At 40.2% G+C, this 20,704-nt stretch overlaps 2 protein-coding genes across 2 annotated transcripts in view; one reads left to right on the top strand and one right to left on the bottom strand.

Moving 5' to 3' along the window:
- The window catches only part of MLLT10 (myeloid/lymphoid or mixed-lineage leukemia (trithorax homolog, Drosophila); translocated to, 10), a gene marked incomplete at its 5' end in the record, with an annotated part of 17,895 nt that extends 4,199 nt beyond the window's left edge, over positions 1-13,696 (top strand). Inside the window, 7 exons of the mRNA XM_009877596.1 lie at positions 1,728-1,882; positions 3,711-3,899; positions 4,312-4,400; positions 4,519-4,871; positions 11,049-11,151; positions 11,924-12,136; positions 13,652-13,696. Of these exons, the coding sequence (XP_009875898.1) occupies positions 1,728-1,882; positions 3,711-3,899; positions 4,312-4,400; positions 4,519-4,871; positions 11,049-11,151; positions 11,924-12,136; positions 13,652-13,696 (1,147 nt within the window). The remainder of the gene's footprint in view (positions 1-1,727; positions 1,883-3,710; positions 3,900-4,311; positions 4,401-4,518; positions 4,872-11,048; positions 11,152-11,923; positions 12,137-13,651) is intronic.
- A 3,186-nt stretch (positions 13,697-16,882) lies between these two features.
- DNAJC1 (DnaJ (Hsp40) homolog, subfamily C, member 1) overlaps positions 16,883-20,704 on the bottom strand; it is a gene marked incomplete at its 5' end in the record, with an annotated part of 64,750 nt that continues 60,928 nt past the window's right edge. Inside the window, 3 exons of the mRNA XM_009877595.1 lie at positions 16,883-17,100; positions 18,180-18,652; positions 19,131-19,179. Coding sequence (XP_009875897.1) covers positions 17,032-17,100; positions 18,180-18,652; positions 19,131-19,179 — 591 coding nt within the window. The remainder of the gene's footprint in view (positions 17,101-18,179; positions 18,653-19,130; positions 19,180-20,704) is intronic.

Below are 20,704 nucleotides of genomic sequence, written 5' to 3'. Positions count from 1 at the left end.
TTTTTTTTCACCCCCCCCCCCCCCCCCCCGAACGGGTTTCCAGTGAAGAATTGCAGAGGTTATACAGTCGTATGTTGCTTTGTTTCTGCTTTTGTGAAATTGATAGGAAACAGCCCTAAGCCCAACAAGAATTTTGTTGGTGATTTATAATTCAAACTGCACAATCTGTTAAAGTAGTAGTATGTGCCCTTCAAAAGCATGCATATGGAGGAAGAAATTGCTGGGGGGGATTGTGGGATGGTTTTCTGGTTTTGGTTTGGGTTTTCTTTGTGGAGTTTTTTAAAGTTCGTTGTTTGTGTGGAGTGTAGTACATCTGTTCAGAAAGTTTCCACATAAACCTTCCTTCTTAGCACTTTAGCACATCGTGTGAATAAGGCTGGTTTTGCCATGTCTGTGCTGAACTGTTAAATGCTGTTGAGTTGTCATCTCTTATCAGAAAACACTACCTTGGTTACCCATTCATGAGGGATTTTTGTTTTAACAAGTGTTTTTCTTCTTTCACCCTGTATGCAAAAGAAGAATTATTTATAAATACTTACAGAGCTCTTAAGTCACCTACTTAAAACCTTTTCTCGTAAAAATCGCTTTGCTCTGGTGCCTACGAAATGCTTGGCAGTCATTAGGTAGCTAATGTGCTGTAACCACTGCTTATTACACTAATCATAATTAACACACTGATTTCCTGAGCTCTGTATGTTGTCCTGTACTAGGACTGTGGTGGTGGTCTTGGTGAGTTTGCTCTCCGTGTAAAGCCGTGTGGCTGTGCTCCTGGGATGGCACCAATAGTTACTACTTAGAGTAATTAATACATAAGAATCTGAGCTCACTGGAGTTGATTTAAAAGAACCCAATAAAACAAACTGAAACACCAACCAACTTCTGGAGGGTTTTGGTGTTCGTCCTGTGTGAGGAATGGGACCAGGCCAGAATCCTCAGTCAGAAATACGCTGAGCATCTGGATTTGCTCACAGGTTAAATTTTGTCCCGTCCAGTGCAGAAGAAGCCTTCTGACAGGACCTCAGGGGCACCCAGCTTTTTTCTCTGTGGCTGTGCGCTGAATATTTAATTTCCTCTTGAATGTGGCAAAGGGATTATTCTTTGAACTCTGTGTGATCATGAGTAAAAAAAGGGAAGTATATTAAGTCTGCACAAGACAGTCAGAGGATAACTAACCTTCATTTCATTCCTTGTGAAATAATATTTTCACGTAGTCCCTCAAAAATCTGGTTTTACATGATTCTTTTTAGAACAGGGTAGGCAGTGTGACCTTTCTGTGTGGAAGTACCATTACTGTGCTGATTTTAATAAATTGTTTTTATTTCCCTAGTTTTCTCAGGGAAAGGCTTGAAGATCTTTTATTTTTAATTTTTTTTTTTTAGACAGGTGTATTTGTATCCATTTACAGTGGTTTCCTGCTGTAGAAGAATGTATTGTGTAATTTAATACAATGCTGTTTGTCAGCTGGGCATTATGTTAGTCTGTAGGCAAGAAGAGGTTATGTGCTTTCTCGATATACATTCTCACGCTGTGAAACATCACATCTTTTTTTAAAGCCTTGGCAGTGAGAACCAGAAGTTCATAGCAATTTTGATGAATTAAGTTATTCTGGGAAGCACAGGCTATATAGGTGCTAAGGACTGATGTAAGGTAAGAAACTTCAGTGGCCTTTTACTAACTCGTTTCCTTCCTTCCTTTCTTTAAACAATGAATTGCAATATTTTCAACAGATCCCCTGTAAGCAGCTTGCAGATTCGCTATGATCAATCAGGGAACAGTTGTGGGGAAAACTTGCCCCCAGTAGCAGCCAGCATAGAACAGCTTCTGGAGAGGCAATGGAGTGAAGGACAACAGTTTTTGTTAGAGCAAGGCACCCCCAGTGACAGTAAGTACTCGCGTTGTGTTTCTTGCTGCTTTTGTTAACTGTGTTCTTTGGAACTGCTGTTCCGTGCTTGTCTAAGAATTTTTAAAAACACTTACTTTGTGCTGTGAATAGAAATATAACTGTAGTGTGTAATTGTAACATAGTTCTTAATGCAGCATGTGGCTTCAGTAGATTACAAAAGAGTTCTCTATAATTATCCACGTTTTTATGGATGAGGAAATTGTGTCATGCAAGAGGAAGTGACTTGCAGATCCTGCTGGTCTGTTGTAGATTTTGGAAACGAATTCCGGACTCTTAGATCCACTACTGTAAATAGGATAGCACAGTTCCCCAGTTTGTTTTATAACGTGTGATATAAATTGGCATAATAATTTTTTTATTGTTACGGGTCTTTATTTTTTGAATCTAAACTGCCTACTTCTGCTGCTGTTTCAAAAAAAAAATTGCAAATGTCTCACTGGGCTTTCATATCTGTATTATTTTTTGTGTTTCTCGTGACATTCTGAAAGCAAGCAAATGGAATAGGCCAAGAATGAATATGTTAAAAACTTGTGATGAGTATTTGATCTCCATTTTCAACAGTATCAACAATATCAATATCATTTTCAACAATCAGTATCAAGGATGATGATCAAATACATTTAAAAAAAAGAAATTAAGACCAGGTTAGGGTTTGTGTTCTATTTTATTGAACACATTATTTTTCTCGTTGGTAGTGTAAAGTGGTGTCGAGTTGGTATTTTTATGAATGGTATCCTGACAAAAATGCTAATTGTGAGGAAATTCATGCAGGGATAATCCTTTAAACATGATAGCTGGAGGACAGGTTTAGCTAAGTCTTATTGCATCTCATTTGGGCTCACTGAGGGTTCCTTTGTATGTTCTTGAAGAGGAGGGATAAAAGCTAAATCCTTGGGAAATGACCAGATGTGCCTATACCAGTAGACTTATGTCTGTAGTAGGCCCAGAGGGTCATGTTAAACAAATACAATTTAGAATTTTTTTTTTTTAAAAAAAGGCGCACTATCCCTATGGCTTTACAGTCACACTCTAGTACTAGCTGGGAAATCCAAGTTCTGAAACCAGATCGGAGTCTGAGAAGACCGTGCTTGGTAAAAATCAGGTTAGTGTGGAAGATGATGCCCTTTTTCTGCAAAAAAAAAGGGGTGTAAGTGCAGTGCTCACACAGTGCTCCCTGCTGGGTGATTTGGAGATCGCCGCTCACAGCAAGTGAGAGCTCCTGCTCCCAACGAGGTGTCCTGGTAACTTCACGTTGGGTGACCTTTTTTTTCATTGTTTCTGTTAAGTTTATGATCCACTGTACAGGGCATTAAAGCAGAAAAACTCCCTTTTCAAACTTGCTTGTTTTTTCACAAACGTTGTTGATTGGCTGTGTTGTTAGTTGAATTCATATTTTCCGACTTTTTCCTGTTCTGATAACGTTTACAGTTTCTAATACTGCAGCTGAAATAGATTTTTCCCAACCAGGCAATTAACGTGTGCTTCCAAAATAATATTGCTTTTATATTCTGGTTTGGGGATAAGTTATCATGTACTGCTGTTCACTTACCATGAAAGTCAGCCCTAGTGATGCAACTTTAAGGGTGTAGATATATTGCAGAGTTACTATCACATGCTGCGTACTTTTCCTACACTTCAAAAATTGATCCTAAACCTTTCCACTTGAAAGTCAAATATTGTGTAATAATTTTAGGTTTTCACATCTGACTTAATGCTAGTCTTAAATTGAAATATAGAAATTAAAAAAAATGAAGATGCTATTCTTTGAAGATGGTTGTGAGAGGTAACGTGTCCATTTTTACCTCAGTTCTAGGAATGCTTAAGTCGTTACACCAACTGCAGGTTGAAAATAGGCGATTAGAAGAACAGATAAAGAATCTGACTGCCAAGAAGGAGCGGCTTCAGCTACTCAATGCACAGCTTTCAGTGCCCTTTCCTACAATAACTTCAAATCCCAGCCCTTCTCATCAAGTACATGCCTTTCCAGTACAAGCAGGTAAGAGCAAAAGTCCTTTGAAAATGTGTTTATATGAAATACCTATTTTATCTGTGTATGCCATTTGTAGGAGATGCATATACGTGTAGGATGAATGTAGACTTAAGTATTTGTTGATGTGTTCAAGCGTTTAAAAGTCAACTGGAAGATTCTTGTGAACCATCCCTGCATGTTTCAGTGCAGTTTCTTTTTTGCCTCAGACTGGAGCACGTCTGTTTGAATCTATTGATTCACCAATTATTTAGTTAATATTTTACTATTCAGCAATGATTTTAAGGTTGACTTTACATTTTCTGTGTTCACCTTTGACATTATTTTGAAGTAATTATTCTGAATCTTTTTACATGTTACAGAAATTTAACCGGGGTATTTTGTTGTTTTGTTTTGTTTTTTTTTTAAATAATCACTTTAGCACCTAGCACTGATTCCTTGAACAGCAGTAAAAGCCCTCATCTGGGAAACAGTTTTTTACCAGACAATTCTCTTCCTGTATTAAATCAGGTAATTTTTATTTGTTTCTTCTAAACTTCAACTTAACTCATTGTAGTCCGCACAGTTGTGCCAACTAGGTGAAATTTTATGCAGCTTGAGGGGGTTTTGTTGTTTGTTTTTACACCAGGAGATAACCTCCAGCGGACAAAGCACCAGCAGTTCATCAGCTCTTTCCACTCCACCACCTGCTGGGCAGAGTCCAGCTCAGCAAGGCTCAGGAGTCACCGGAGTTCAACAGGTCAATGGTGTGACAGTGGGGGCACTCGCAAGTGGAATGCAGACTGTAACCTCCACCATTCCTGCAGTGCCTGCTGTGGGTGGAATCATTGGAGCGCTGCCAGCCGGCCAGCTGGCCATCAACGGCATCGTAGGGGCTCTAAACGGGGTCATTCAGACCCCGGCAACAATTTCACAGAACCCTTCTCCGCTCACTCACGCGCCCAACACGACGCATCCGCTGCCAACCACATTGAGTAACAGGTAAGGATTTGCCGATTTTATCTGTCTCCTCCGTGGGGCTGCTGTTCTTGAGGTTGGCTGTTTTCTAACTGTCTTACTCAAAAGGAACTGTTTTTCCTTAGCCTGTGATTGTCAGACTAGGTTCGGCTCCTGACCCGTGAATGAAAGTAAGGAGGCATTTAATGGAGCACCAATAGTCAAGTTACAGAAAAGATGTTTTCTTTTTAGCTTTTGGGAATCCTAGTATCCATTTATTCCTGTTTTTTTAATCAAGTCGCATTCCCAAACAAATGCAATTATGTAAATGTGCTTCAGCTTTTTTTTTTTTTTTTTTGAGTTCAGAAAACAATATTCTTTGTTCTGCCACTTGTTTTTCCAGGATTTAAGGAGCACTAGAAAAGCCACCATTTGTTGCAGTAAGAAGGGGGGAGGGGGTGAGGAGGACAGGTCCTCTAACGGTGTGACAGGCATAACTAACCGCAGCAGCAGCAGCGCAGTTGCGTGGTGTTTTCAGTTCTCTGCATCTGGTTCCAAACACAGAATTAGTTTTTTCAAGTGGTGTTCCTTAGGATTTTTAACTGCATGAGAAGATCCACACTTGAGTATTTGGCACAGCCCTTCCCCCAAACGAGGTGTCCTCAGTGGCATGAACTGCTGCTGCGCGAGGCGGAAGGGTAACAGGAGGAGACAGCTGCTTTCCCGGAAGGGAAATGGGCTGCTCGCTTTGGGAGGGTTTTGGGGCTGCCTCATCCTCCCCGCTCCCCTTCCTCCTGCTCCTCATGTTGTCCCTCGCTTAGGAAAGGAGAGCTGTGGTTCTATGTAGAAAGGAATGCCTGCAGATAAGGAATGGATTACTTGTCTTTAACTAGAGTTTATTTTTGGAGATTATGGCGGATTACCCACCAAAAAAGGCACATGTGATCGGAATGATGCAAGGGATCCCCTAGTTTTGTAGCTTCTGTTTTCTGTTTCTTTCTTGCTGTTCATTTGGCAGCTCCTCAATATTCGTGTACTGTATCACGGTGTGGTAGTGCTTCAGTGGGCTCATAAAACCTGGTATTATTAAGTGTATCACAATGTTTTGATGTGCTATTATGTTTTTACTCAGGAGGTTGTATTTTTCATAGTTTATATAATATGTGAACATAACATTTTGTAGGATAAACAAAAGACATTTCGTTAATGGTTATCTTTTTTTCTTGAGTAGCAGAGGAATGCTGAAAACACTCAAGAATTTTGTGTTACTCTCCCCAAAAGTGTAAGGAGGACTGAGAAATACTAGACAAATAATAATCAGTTGTATAATTCTTTCCCCTTTCAGGTAATGCCAAAATATACCAGCCAGGCTGCTGTTTTCTCATATAATTTTGTTAATGCACATAATGTTTATTTCTGACTCTTCATATTGCAGAAGTTCTTTTGTCTTACTTAAAAAAAAAATCCATTTTAACTGCTGTAACTCAACTATGTAGCCTAGTAGAAGACTACTCCAGTTCATGCAGAATACTGCAACTAGTATCTTGTTCTCAAGCGCTCATTCTAACTTGCAGAATAGTCTGGAATACTCCCAATGATGCCCTGTTTTCTGCTACAAGTTTATGATGTATAACTCCAGCAGCATTCCCATTTCTCTATTTCTGTTTTTGCATAACCTCTTTCTGCACTGCACCCTCAATAATACTAAATTAAAGTTAATGTTTATATTAAATTTAGATGTGCACTTTTCACACAATTCCCTGCTGTATTGAGCTCATCTGGATGATTTGCTGGGCCCCCTTCCATTTGAGGTGTTTCACAATTGCCCCAGTTTTCTGTAACTTGTTCAGCATTTCTCGTATATTTAGAAGAAAAAATATTCTGACTGAGCAAGCTAACATGATTTCAGTAATGACACATACATTCTTCATTCCCGTTTCTTCCATTATGAACATCTCAGTGAAATTTCTCTGTTATTGGAACTAAGTTGCAAAGACGCTCTGGGATGACTTTGAATGAAGGGGAAAAAAAAGAAATATAAAAGTATTTCCACTGGTAGAGATTATTGATTCTGAAATTACATGGGACATCGTTTCTGCCACTCTTGAGTTTAGTGCTCATTTCAGTGGCAACTAGTTGACTGTTTTAATAAAAAATCTGTCTAGGTTTCACTACTTTTTGAACTGCTTAAGTGAGAAAGTTAAATGGTGACAAGCGCAGGCCGGTGCAGAGGTTTGCTACCATGCTATTGCGAGCCCTGTGAACCTGGCTGGATCACATGGGGGTGATTTGGATTGGAGGTGGTTTAAATCAGTATTCACAACATGATGGAAAGCCACATGAGAGCTCAGCCCAACTTTTTAACTTCTGTTTATTGTTCCATAATTCAAAGACTTCCCAGGCGTTCCTCTAAGTTGCTGCCTACAGTAACTTCCCAAGCTTCAGAATCCATTCAGACAGTTTCATGTGAAAAATAGCCAGGTTATTCATCAATACGCGAAGATTTCTTCGTGCCTGTTGTCTTTATTCATGTGAGCTCTTTAACTCTGGGACATAGGGAGGTGAGAAGATGCTGATTTGCACGTTGCAGTTAGAGTTTCAAATTGTAGGTAAAAAAGCCTACATTCATTCGGCGGAGAAAAATACTCAATCCTTTCCTGGGAGAAAGATCGCTTAATACAGATTGCTGGCAACTGGGAGAGTGATTTGAGGAAAAAGATAGGATTGTTTCTTTACGTTCCCGCAACAAGAGAAGCCTGTAGTATGGAGAGTTTCAGACTGATTGTATACTTTTTAATGAGAAGCTAAAAAGGATTAAATTTACATTCCAAGCTGATCTGGTTTAGAGAAAGCTCTGTGGTGACGTGCAGTGAACTGCCTCTTCTGGGAAGCTTGGGAGCTGCAGCATTTTGTCTTCTGCAGTTGGGTTTTGTTTCTAGACACTTAGATCTTGGCTGCTGGGTGAGGGTGTTATCTTTCAAGTGCCAATGCAGAGCAAGAGAGGAAGGCAGAGCAGATAAAGAGGAGGGAGAACAACAGCAGGAAAAAAGAAGTGCAAAGGTAAAACATGATATAGGAGAAAAGAAGGAAGGGGATAAAAAGGTGAAAGAACAGTGGAAAAGATTCATTCTATTGGAATATACAGAAAAAGTGATGTAAAAATAGAAAAAGGAAATAATGGTAGTATTAGTCAAACTGAAGGTACTTATTTTTTTGCAGTTACAAATATTTTGGATACAATTGAATTTAAAGCTGAAGGAATTTCAATTAATCAACGAGTGTCATCATTTGGAAGTCAAACACATGCACAGTTCTGGCTTATGTTAGGCCTGAGTTTTGCTGTTGTAGCTTAGGAGAAAAATCTAGGCGTTTCCTTGGATATGTGAAGTACCATCTCAGCTTTCACTAACAATCAAACAAACACTGCTAGCAGTTCTTGGGGAATAAGTAGGATGGTGTTATCCATTTTGTGTTCTGCCATGTTAAATCCCTCATGTGTGTGGACATGGAATATTATGTGCACTTCCAAATACACAGTTTCAGGTAAGGGTATAAAACAGGACAAAAACAGTACAGCAAGAATCAGAGGCAAAATGGCTTGTGCAGGACAAGGTCAATAGAATTGATTTCATGGCTGGGGAAAAGAACCATTGACAGTATGTTTGAGAATGTGGAGAGTGGCAGAAGTGATGGTAATGAATATTATAAAGTAAATCATGGGGTATCAATAGAATTGTTGAGGTTGGAAAAGACCTTTTAAGATTTATCAAGTCCAGCCATTAACCCAGTAATGCCAGGTCTACCACTAAACTGTGTCCCTAAGCATCTCATTTACACATCTTTTAAATACCTCCAGGGATGATGACTCAGCCACTTCCCTGGGCTGCCTGTTTCCATGCTTAACAATCATTTCAGTGAAGAATTTTTTTCTAATATCCATTCCAAACCTCCCCTGGTATAACTTTACGCCATTTTATCTTGTCCTGTCACATGTTACTTGGGAGAAGAGTCCAATCCCCACCTCTCTACAACCTCCTTCAGGGAGTTGTAGAGAGCGATAAGGTCTCCTCTCATCGTCCTTTTCTCCAGGCTAAACAGCCCCAGTTCTCCAGCCACTTCTCATAAGACTTGTGCTTGAGACCCTTCACCACCTTTGTTGCCTTTCTTTGGACATGCTCCAGCACCTCAGTGTCCCTCTTGTAGTAAGTGGCCAAAACCCAAATGCAGGATTCAAGGTGCATCCTCACCAGTTCTGAGTCCAGGGGGACAATCACTTCCCTTTTGATTGCTTGTCCACACTGTTCCTGACACAGGCCAGGATGCCACTGGCCTTCTTGGCCACCTGGGCACACTGCTGGCTCCTGTTCAGCCGGCTGTCCATCAGCACCCTCAGGCACCATTCCACTGGGCAGCTTTCCAGTCATTTCTTCCAAGCCTGTAGCATTGCCTGGGGTGGTGGTGACTGAGGGGCAGGACCTGCCACTTGGCCTTGTTGAATCTCATACAGTTGGGCTGAGCCTATTGATCCAACCTGTCCAGGTCCCTCTGCAGAGCCTTCCTTCCCTCAAGCAGATCAACACTCCCCTCTAGCCTGGTGTTATTCGCAAACTTACTGAGTGTGCACTCAATCCAGAGAGCTGGGGAACACCACTTGTGACTGGCTACCAACAGGATTTAACTCTGTTCACCACCATTCTGGGCTTGGCTTTCCAGCTGGTTTTTTACCCAGTGGAATACAGCCACACAAGCTGTGAACAGCCAGTTTCTCCAGGAGAATGCTGTGGGAAACACTGCCAAGGTCTTTATTATCCAGGTAGACGTCATCCACAGCTGTTCCCTCATGCACTAAGCGGGTCACCTTGTCATAGGAGGAGATCAGGCAGGACCTGCCTTTCATAAGCCCATGCTGACTGTGCCTGATCACCTGGTTGTCCTGTATATGCCACGTGATGGCACACACGATGATCTGCTCCATAAACTTCCCCAGCACTGAGGTCAAACTGACTGGCTAGTAGTTCCCAAAATCCTCCTTCCAGCTCTTCTTGTAGATGGGTGTCAGCTGTGCTAACCTCCAGTCAGCTGCCACAGTGTGCCAGCGCCTGCAGAAAGGCACAGTAACTGTTATGTCCTGAAGAGCAAAATGATTGTAGCCTGTGTGGATTTGTGGCCGATTTCAGTTAATTTAATTCCTTACTACCAATCACAACTAGCAATCCTGCCAGACTGTTGGTCATTCTGTGTGCACCTTCTTGCTGGTATCAGTGCCCATAAGTTCACACAATAACCTCATCTGCATTAACAGATCAGCTTTCAGAGTGTTTTGTACTGGCTTAGGTTTCAGCCCAGTTCCCAAGAGATGCAGCTCGTTGGGAAAAGCTAGTGCAAGGACGGGGACGGGACACGGGGGACAGAAATGTACAACTGAAAGGGAAATACTTAACCTTTCAATAGCAGGGTGAACCTATCGTGAAACTATACCTTAATAATTCAACAAGTGTTTTAAACTAGTAAAAGCTGACATTGGTATTGAAAGGGTAAATCCAGCTGTCTTCCTGGCCTTGTGTTCCAGAACCATCCTCACCCATGCGGTTGGTCTTGCAGTGAAACTGGCTGAAGAAACCCTTTATTTCCAGACCAGTTGTCAGCTGGATCAGCTGCCCAGTCTTTCAAATAGCTGTGGAAAATTTTATGTAGGCCCAAAAATAGGGACTGGGAGCTAAGTAGCATCCTTCACTCCATGGCAGCATCGTTGGGCCCACTGCAAGACTGAACGTATTTGCTACGTTACAGACAAGGTTTAGGCAATAGTAATAGATTTGAATATATCACAAGATGAGAATTAGAAAGAAATCGAGACAAAGTGCTAGTTAACGGCAAGAGCTGTCTAATATAAAATCTGGCCTTTCTGTATAAAGTATTTGAAAAAATATAGAAATGCTAATTATTACCTGAGTTTAAAGTAATGTGCCCATAGTAGACTTATGTTACAGGCAAGATGTTGGTGTTGCTCAGCATAAATGAGACTGAGGGGCGGCGATAGTGTCTAGGTGTGTGTCACAAAATGCAACTGGACAGATGGACCATTTAATACATCTGTGTGCAATCAAAATGCTAAACAGGAACTGTCTATTTATATACATCACTTGTTTCACTGGAAAGCTGAAATAAAAAAAGTTCCTATACTTGGATATAAACTACAATATTGTCTGTCAAATCCTACAGTGCCTCGGGACTAGGATTACTTCCTGATCAACAGCGACAACTTCTACTCCATCAACAGCACCAGCAATTTCAACAATTACTAAGTACCCAGCAGCTCACGTCAGTAAGTTTTCCCAGTTAATTATGATTTACTCCTCTATTGTGTTCTAAGGCAGGCATGGATAAACTCCTCAGCCTAATACAAATACTGGAAATGTGCTTAACTTGGTATTAGAGGGGTTGATAATATTTTAGTTTTTCAGTTGCTTCAACCTTTTTTGATGATAGTGGTGCTAAATTACAGGGTTATCTTTGGGCTGTGTGCTAGAAGCAGCGTTTCCTAATGCCTTCAGTCCCATTTTGTCCCACATGGACATGGTGGTTCATCTATCTCAGTGTCAGCTATGGGCACCAGAGTTTGGGACCATGTGTGGATGAGAACAACACCCTAAAATATTCTGTGATTCCACCAGGACTCGAGCAAAAGATTTTCAGTTACCATCTCCTGAGCTGTCTTTGCTCTGCCTTGCAGTACTCATACACCACTGGGTAACTGGTTTGACTATTTGTACTGTTAATTGTGCAGTTTTAGTACTTTGACAAACATGGTTTGTGAAATTCTTCTCGGGTCTGTTTCTTCTGATAGAGGCCTCACGAAGCCAGCAGACTGAACTGAACTTCTGAGTTTACTGATTTCAGGAAAGTTTATAGGCACTTTCTTCTCTTTCCCACAGTCTCGTGGAACTTTATTAGCGTAACCTAAATTAGCAGGGATTAGGTCAAGAGCTGCACTGACGGAAGATTCAGATAAGCAAGAACCTAGGGAGAAGCTGTTTTTGAGTAACTAATTCTTGATTTACTTTTTTTCTCTCCTACTTCTTCTCATATTATTCAAGGAACAACATCAGGCCCTTTTGTATCAATTAGTACAGCAACAACATCACCACCACCAACACCACCAGTCTGAAGTGCAGCAGTTGCAGATCACTGGAGGAGCGCAGATCCCCATAAACAACTTGCTGTCGGGCACGCAGGCCTCACCACTTAACGCAGCTACTGCTAACCCCTTCCTTACAATTCATGGAGATAACGCAGCTCAGAAGGTGACAGTAAGTATATTTCTCACCCCGTTTTCAATGTAGTACCTCTGTGATGTGACAACAAGATAAGAAGCAAGTTATGTGCCTATATCCACTCAAGAATGGTGGATTTCTTCTTTATTTTCTTTTTCTTGAGCCTCGGGCTCCACTTAAAGAGGTTCAGAATGCGGTGAGCTTGTAGTCACTTACACCTGCCCTTGTCTGCTGCACGCTCCTGCTTCCCTGGCTCAGGAAGTGCTGCGCAGCTGCAGAGGTTGGTCAGGTAGTTGAGAGATGAGGAGCCCGTTGCTGGGAGGGTGAAATAGGTATTAGGAGAAGGGGCTGTGTGTATCTTGGTTCAGGCATGGGAAGATGAGGCTGCACACTAGGAAGCTGAGAGACTCCTTCCCTCATCAGGTAGGGAAACAAGACAAGGTTTTCTGGCAAAGATGTTCCATTGTCTTCAGCAGTTGCCCGTAACCTGCATCCCCAAGATGAGAATTCTAGTAGGATCCTGGTCACTGCCTGTTGGCTCAGAAGGGATCTGTCACTGGGATTTGCCCAGTGCCTCCCTCACCTTTATTGAGAAATGTTCACTATTTGTTCGAGTGTGTTTAAAATTTTATCTCCCATAATTTTCTAAAAATCTGTAATGAATGGAGATCCTGTATTTGGTTTGCATCAGAACAAACTGTTCTATATGTGACCTTAAGTAGAAGTTTTTGAAATGATTCTTACTATCTTGGACAGTGTGATTGGGCAGCACTAGTGTATTTTACAAATATGCTGTTGCAGTTTTAGTTTTTGTTCTTGTAACAGTTCCAGGAAACAAAACAAACCCCTTAGAAATAAATATCTTTTGAAATTGCTTGCCTTTTTTTTTTTAATTAAAAGGTTAGAATTGAGACAGACGGTAGTGAATTGTTGAGCTATTTTAATCCAAAAGGAAGTTTAAATAAATTCTCTATTTATAAGAAGTTTGACTGTTCTAATCTTATTTCCAGGTGAAACAGGTTGTCAGGCATTTCTGAATGCTCAGTGAATGAGATGAGGTTTTTACTTAGTCCTGTCCAACATTCAACAGGAAATGTCTTTCTAGCAGCTTATGGAAGAAAGATGACCAAGACTGGGCAAAATGGACATTTTATTTCAATTCTGGTGGAAAAAGTGTAGGTTTCAGCCCTCTCCCATGAGTATGGTGTATCAGAGGTCACCTGGTATTTGTCTTGACCACCACATGGTTCTCAGGCGAGACCACCAGCCAAGAGCAAGTCTTGTCGAAATGAAAGTGGAAGGAAAATTGTTGTTTTCTACTGCTAGTTGTGATGACAGTAGTAGGAGTTGCTTCAGTGTAGGACTACTCCTTTGGTTATTCTTTTCTTTTCCCCTTCTTGTAGAATACATGATTAGTCTTTACAACACAGAAGTTACAGTTTAGGTAGCTTTAGAAACTGTACCTCACCTGCTTTGTCATTTGTATGAATTTAATTTCACTTAACTTTTTATTTTATAATCTGATTTTTAGAAGTATTTTCTCTTACACAGAGGCTCAATGATAAAACTGGATCAGTTGCGTCAGAGAAGAGTTGACATTTGAATGATACTTGAGAACTGCACGTCCTGCTGTTTTAGCACTTCATCCAGCTGCACGCTGCAGGTTTCCTTTCTGCAGACTGAAGAAATGCAACAAGGAACTCCTACTGCACAGCAAAAGGTTAATAATTTTCATGAGGATATTTTTGGTAGGCTTTCATTTGCTTTCTTGTTGCACTAAAATGGATGTACTTTTTAATGTTTCAGACTGTGAAGTAGATAAAACTCTGCAAACCATAATTATTTTGTCAACATGATGGTACTAAGTACAAATTCACCCACCCGAAAATATATGCTTGACTCTTCAGTCCTAATCTTATAAATTTAAAGGCTAGCAAACTGTCTGCAGTCACACATGGTTTCAGAGCAGTACTTTTAAAAACCAAGCCACCCCCAACCCTAGCCGGTCTGATCTTCCACCGCGGTTGCGATAGATCCTTTTAGATGAAGCTTGTAAAAGGCAGCCGGGATTTGCTGTTTGTCAGTTCTTTTTTATGCACCTCTTTTGAAACCTGACTCATAAGGGAATCCACTTCTAACCTTTTTATTCCTTTAAATTCCTGTTGTTATATAGTGGGAGTTTTTCCTGAGTAAGAAATCCAGTATGGAATCCAAAGTTTATTACTTTTGGTGTAGGTTTTAAGAGTTCTGAGGTTTTTAAAGGGACCATTTGGGTTCCGGTGACAAAGTTTTCTTACCAGCCGAGAAGGCCGCACTGGAAGACGTAGGTGTCATGTTTGGCCTAAACCAAGTGCCTGTTGCTACCTCCGTTGTGTTAGGACGGCTGCAAGGAGCGGATCGTGCACTACACGTGTCCTTGTGAAGCAGCGGGAAGGTTCGGTGTCGCACCAGCAGCCTTGACGCTCTGCCTTTACTCAAGGTGTTTATACCACTGTAGATAGCTCAGGCAGATTGTTACCTGGGTCACTTTTCACTAATAAATTACCAAAAACATTGAGTTCCTACTTCCCACTAGAAATCTGTACCAGTGGTTGAAACGGGTGAACCTGTGTTCCAATGCTTGCAACAGGAGCTGGTTTCACGGCGTGAGTCTATGCAGTACGGTGAAGGACAGCTGAACTGGGGGCGATGACCACTAATCAGTAGTGAGGTGGGAATTATTAGAGGAAAAGACCCAGCTGTAATTAGACCTCCACTGTGTACTTATTTGGAAGAACATGTTAATTCTGCAATATGTTTCTTAGTTAAACATTGCACAGTTCTTACCTCATTTCTGTAAATAAAGTTTTGTGAATCTGTTTTGTATTGTGAAGAATTCATAAGAAAACATTGATATTTTGATTTGTAATATTTCTAATTAGTAGATTTAATTGAAAAAGTAAAAATAATTTATTTTTATACGTTCTGGGGAATTTTTTAAAAACGTCACAAATCACTTTTGTAGATAACTTTACAAAAGTAAACCAGTGGTTTATTTTACTTACTCAACCCACTGGTGGATATTCTGTAACAATTTGTACAAAAGGTAAGATGGAAATGTGCTGTTATTTTGACTAGATGTAAAATTCCAAGTGTATTAAAAGATAATGTACAAAGCTTTTGTTAATAAACTTTAATAATGTTTATAGTTGTATATTGCTTGTGTGAATGTGAGTCTTGTAGGAGAACGGAGTATTTCTGATATGACCAGAAGGTTTTCAGTTGCAATGTGGCCACTAGAACATGCTACCAGAAAATTTTAACAAAAGTTTCTTCTGTAAATTCCAGTGACTGATGCGGTCACAATACTTGTCTGGGGACACTTTGGATTCACTGGATACAAATGTCCAGTTGCAGCCCTGTGCCGCAGCCCAATGTCAGAGTCTTCTACTTTTATCCTTTAAAGAGAAATTGCAGGAGGCGGCGAGAGCCCAGAATTACTGTTTGATCAGGTTGTGCACACGGAGCACAGGGCGGCTGCTCTCTGGGCATTAACCTGTGAAGTTCTCTGAAACAATATTTAGAGGCATTACTTTGTCTCTAGTAAAGTTTCCACAGTATCATCATTTCTACCAAGTACAATTAATTATCTTTATATGAGACAAAAAATAAAATCAATCACATGTCAATTGGTAAAGGCATGCACATGGAACTTACCTAAATACTTCTGCCTTAAAAGTTCTATGGGAATGGGATGGAACTTGGAAATGCTGATCTGTTAGAGGCAACAGAATTGGCAAACAGTTACGGGGGAAAATCAGCGTTCTAAAGGGCAGAAAGTTAATGGAGATTTTCAGCCACCAATTTCCAATTTTGAGTTCAGATACATAATCCTTTGATTTTTCATTTTGAATTAATGCTCAAGAACTTAATTGAATGCTGGTATTAAATTCTATTCTACGATTCTAAATCAGAATTTGACTGGTAAATAATTTAAAATCTGCAAGTCCTAAGCGTTTCTAGCAAAAGTTAAGGATCCCTGCTCTGATTCATCGACATAATTTACAGCCCATTAAGTACCCTTGATTCCAGCATTTTAAGCTTTGTATAATTTTTCCAAAATTATGAAAACCAAAATAGCAAGTAAGGAATAATAACCTTTATGATCTATTCTTCATATATAAAATCAAACTATATTCAATCCTGGATATTAAAAAAAAACCAACACCCAAATATGAGAACTCTTATTGCAATAATATGTTAGCTTTTAAGTTCTCTTCTGTACTTAAAAACTGCTCATGAAGTATATGCCTTATATATCTTGATTTCTAATAGTGGCCTTTAAAGTTCTTCCCCTTTTAAACTTTATCAAATTAACAGCACTATCAACTATCCCTGTGTATTATATCTGCAGGGCTGGCAAAAAAGGTTCTATGATGCACATAGAAGTAAAATTAGAAATAAGGAAATTGTTAGAATGACAAGACAATTCATGTAGCAGCAGATGTGCTCAAACACATATGGTCTTGGACTTACAGCTGCAAAAAAAGAAAAATATATTTTGAGTGCAGAGTTCCATTACTCTTGTGCTTGCTTTAACAGTTCCAGATCACTTCTCTCTTTCAAAACAAAGTCTTTGTATTTTATATATTCGTTTGGTGTAAACCTACCCATTGCAGTGTGCAGTCATCAGTGTGGGCCTTCCTGAGGAGCCACTAATTTTTTAGACATTGTTACCCCACATCTGCTTAAGCAATGCGCCAACACAAAAATACCACTTCAGTCTTCAACACGCAAAATACATAAGATGATATAAGATTTATTAATATTTTCTTTTACTAAGGCACATGACGTATAGAAAGACTGAGGTACAAAAACAGCAGTTTCCTGCATATGAGATTTAAAACCCCATTGTGACAAAAGATGAGCTACATCTCTTCTGCTCAGAACATTCAGCTTTTAGCCATTTTTTTCTTTTGTACCAGTTCAACAAGCAACTTGTATCTTGCTACACACTCCTCCTAAAAGGAAAAACAAAAGTATTTAATTGAAGGTTGGTATTTTAGTATTGCTTTAACTCTATGCATGCTGCCTCATTCCAGAAGAAGTGCTGGGTTCTGGGGGCTGTTTTGCTGGTTTTGGCGTTTTTTTTTAATTTTTAAGTAAGTTGCACCCTGAATTTCAGGAGAATCTAAGTCTTGTGAAGAGTGGATTAGAAACATGAACTTGCAATTTACATTACTTAATGGATAATTTCTCTTGGTAAAGAGCACACAAGCCGAGGAGAACACGTGCCTTCTGGACAATGACTGTGAAAGCAATTACTAAACAGTTGTACTGCGATACCTGTTTCAGAGCAGTGACAGGTGGGAGAACACCGCTTCACACAGGTTCAGAGGAGCCTTTACGCTCCCTGACACAGCATCTACAGCCCCCAGATACCACTGAACTGCTCCAGAGCCAGAGAAACACTCAAATCCCCACCGATGATTCCTGCTTTCTCATGCTGTGTTTGGCACAAATAACATGAGGATACTCTGCAGCTACGACAACTGAAAGCAAATGAACTATGCTATCGCAACTATTCCAAAATCTAGCATGGACCAGCTATACCAATAACAATGAAAGCCAATTTAAAAAGATCATACTTACAAAGAGAACATTAGCTAGATTATTGGGCTTTTAACGCAGATGGATTACTTATTTTGTTTGTTCATTGAGATGGGTTGAGAAAGGTACTGTAAAAGTGCAAGGAAAGCAGCTCACCAATATCTGGTTACTAACTTTGACTCAAAATTTGTTTTAAAATCTAATTTGTCCTGCAACTGAAGATCTGAAAGGCAGAGGAGAGGTAGGTATTTTAAACGAAAGGAGGTATTTCAACATTTTCTGTAACAGATCAAACAAACTGAATTACATTAAAATACACTTTATTTAAAGACAACAAGCATGACAGTAATGCTATTTAGGTCCACTATGTCCGGACTGAAAGATCTCACCTTTTTGCATGAACTCTCTCCATTCTTAAGGTAATCATAAATTGGTAGAAAATAGATTTCCCTTCAATTTATACTATAGTTGAAACAAAACTAAAACATACCTTACTTTTTCCAGGAACACATTTTGCTATTTTATCCCAGCGATCTGATGTTCCCTTTGGATACTGCTGCAAGGCCATTTCAAGAAGTTTCTGTTGATTTTGAGTCCACAGTTCTTCTGGGACACGGCTTTTCTCTCTTTTTCTGCTCTCATCTTCACTCTCTTCCTCAGTGTTATCAAAATCTTTCTGGCGTCTTCCCCTGCCCTTCTCCTCTGGTACCTCTTTTGTTGCTGGTAGAGTCATTTCAGGTGCTTTGACAATTTTTCGTTTGCGGTGTCTAGTTTCACTTGCAGCGGTCTCCTTTTGATCTGTCTGGACTTCCCTCTGCTCTGAGATATGACCGTAGTTCCCTTCCTCCTCCTCTTCCTCCTCCCTTTCTCGCTGGGTGATGATGTGGTCTGGCAAATTCACATTGGCTTTGACATTCCTGGAGTTCTGGGCCAGCGTTTTAAGCTCGGAGAGCCTAATGATACCTGTTACAAGCACTGCTGTTACACTTCAGATAAAACAAGCCACAAACAAGCAGGGAACTGCCCACAAATAAAAGGTACCCGGAATAGCTCGGAGAGGAGAAAAAGCTCTTCTAGATTAAAAGCTTAAGGAAAATGCTTATTGAGAAATCAAGGTATTTGCTATGAAGCAATGAACTTTGCCAATTATGAGCTTATCTGATTCACAGGAAGTACTAGTAAATTACCACACTGATGGAAACAAAGAGAACAGCCAGAACAAACCCCACAAACTGAGCAAGAAGGCCTGGGAGGATGTAGCTGAAGGGAAACCTTCCCTTGGAAAACACATCAGTGCTTCCCTTTGCTCAACGTAAGCAAAGCCACGACTGTCTCTCCACACGGCCCCCCTGAGATGTGCAAAGCGCCCGGTGGTTCCACAGCCAGAATCCATGTGCGGCGCTTCTTACAAAGCATCAGAGGGAGAGGCAGGAACACACACCTGGTGTATATGCAACAGAGTCCTTCAGCTGTTTGGCTTTCATGGTAACCTGCATGAAAACAACAGAAAAAGGACTTTTGAAAAATTACATTACTGGGGCTATTGAAGAATTCCTTAGTAGCTTACTGCAAAATACTAACATTAAACATACAATAGCTAGAGCTGGCTTTGTTCATACATGGATCCCAAACTGGCAAAAAGTAACTTTCTAGACTCTGTCCTTTCTAAAACATTCCAAGCTTATTAAAATAACATAAGCAATGCTATGCTTCTCTATACATACCACCATAATACATCACAGCTGATACTCAAATTTTGTTTTCTTTCACTGTTAAACCCTAATTCTCCAAACTAAAAATACCACAAGGAGAGGGAGGGGAAAAGAAACAAATGAGTTACCTCCTATATATGTTTCTCAATACTGAATGAAATAACAAAATGGACTCATGTGGTCCACATGATGATACTGGACAGGCATTCAGTCCCAGAATAAAATCTAACAGTCTGGCTGCTGAAGATCAGCAGAGACATCTCCCAAGTCCTGATACTTCAGGAGAAAGTAAGTTTGTTACTGAGAACCCAAAAGATGGAGAGCTGCCTGCCTAAACCTCTCAGTGTATACTGAAATCTGTGTCCTGGGAGAAAAGCAACACCAGATTATTTTCATTTTTACTGAAGTAAGAGAACAAGCAAGCTTTCTCCTCATGCAGAATGGGCAGCTTCCCCACCCCAAATTTCTGGACCTCACTCTAGATAACAAAGACCACAGGCTTCATTTAAAATTAAGATCCTTTTAATCACCAGGCATCTGTGTTGCATCAAATGATCTAGAGTCCAAAATTCAAGTACCACATAAAGGCATCTTAAAATGTAGTACTCAAAGAAGTGTACACACTTTTTAATTAATGAAAATGTTTATGAATACCAGATGTAAATTTCAGGGTTTTTGAATACAAAGTCTTTGTGAAAAAGCTAGAAATTGAAAACAAATAAAAGTTAAAATGTAAACAGGCAATGCACTGAATGAGAGCTGGTACCACCTGGGATGGGTAACCTGTGCTTCCTACGATTTTGAACCCGGGACTTAAGATGTGAACATCTGCTTGGGGTAAGGCACTTTTTATTGTGCTGCCCAGAGCAAAAATAAATAAATACATCATCGTCAAAGTCAGGAATTCCTCCATGGGAACATATTTACCCACAATATGAATCATTTAGGCCTTCAGAGGCACAGCACAGACCTAATGACAGTGAACTAATGTTAACAAGAACAATTATCCTCTATGGAGAGCAGCACTAGAGAGCAAACCTGCCAAGGGGCTGTACAGCTGTTCACTGAAAGAAGAAGAAAACAGAAAATATTCAGGATTTTTGCTCGGTGAGAAGATTCACCAGTGAGTACTTCAACAGTTAAAATACTCTTGCTTCTAGTCTACTCTGTCTGGTTTCTCCCGCCCACCTGGTTTCTCTCACCCACCTTTCTGCCTGTGAAATTGTAAGACTTTGCTTTAAAAATAGGCAAGTGCTGGATTTCCTTAACAAAATGAGAGCAAAACTTAACGAGGGACAGGGTT

The sequence above is a fragment of the Apaloderma vittatum genome, unplaced genomic scaffold (assembly GCF_000703405.1).
Source record: "Apaloderma vittatum isolate BGI_N311 unplaced genomic scaffold, ASM70340v1 scaffold7891, whole genome shotgun sequence".
NCBI classification, from domain to species: Eukaryota; Metazoa; Chordata; class Aves; order Trogoniformes; family Trogonidae; genus Apaloderma; species Apaloderma vittatum.
This window is presented reverse-complemented; position numbering and strand designations above follow the sequence as displayed.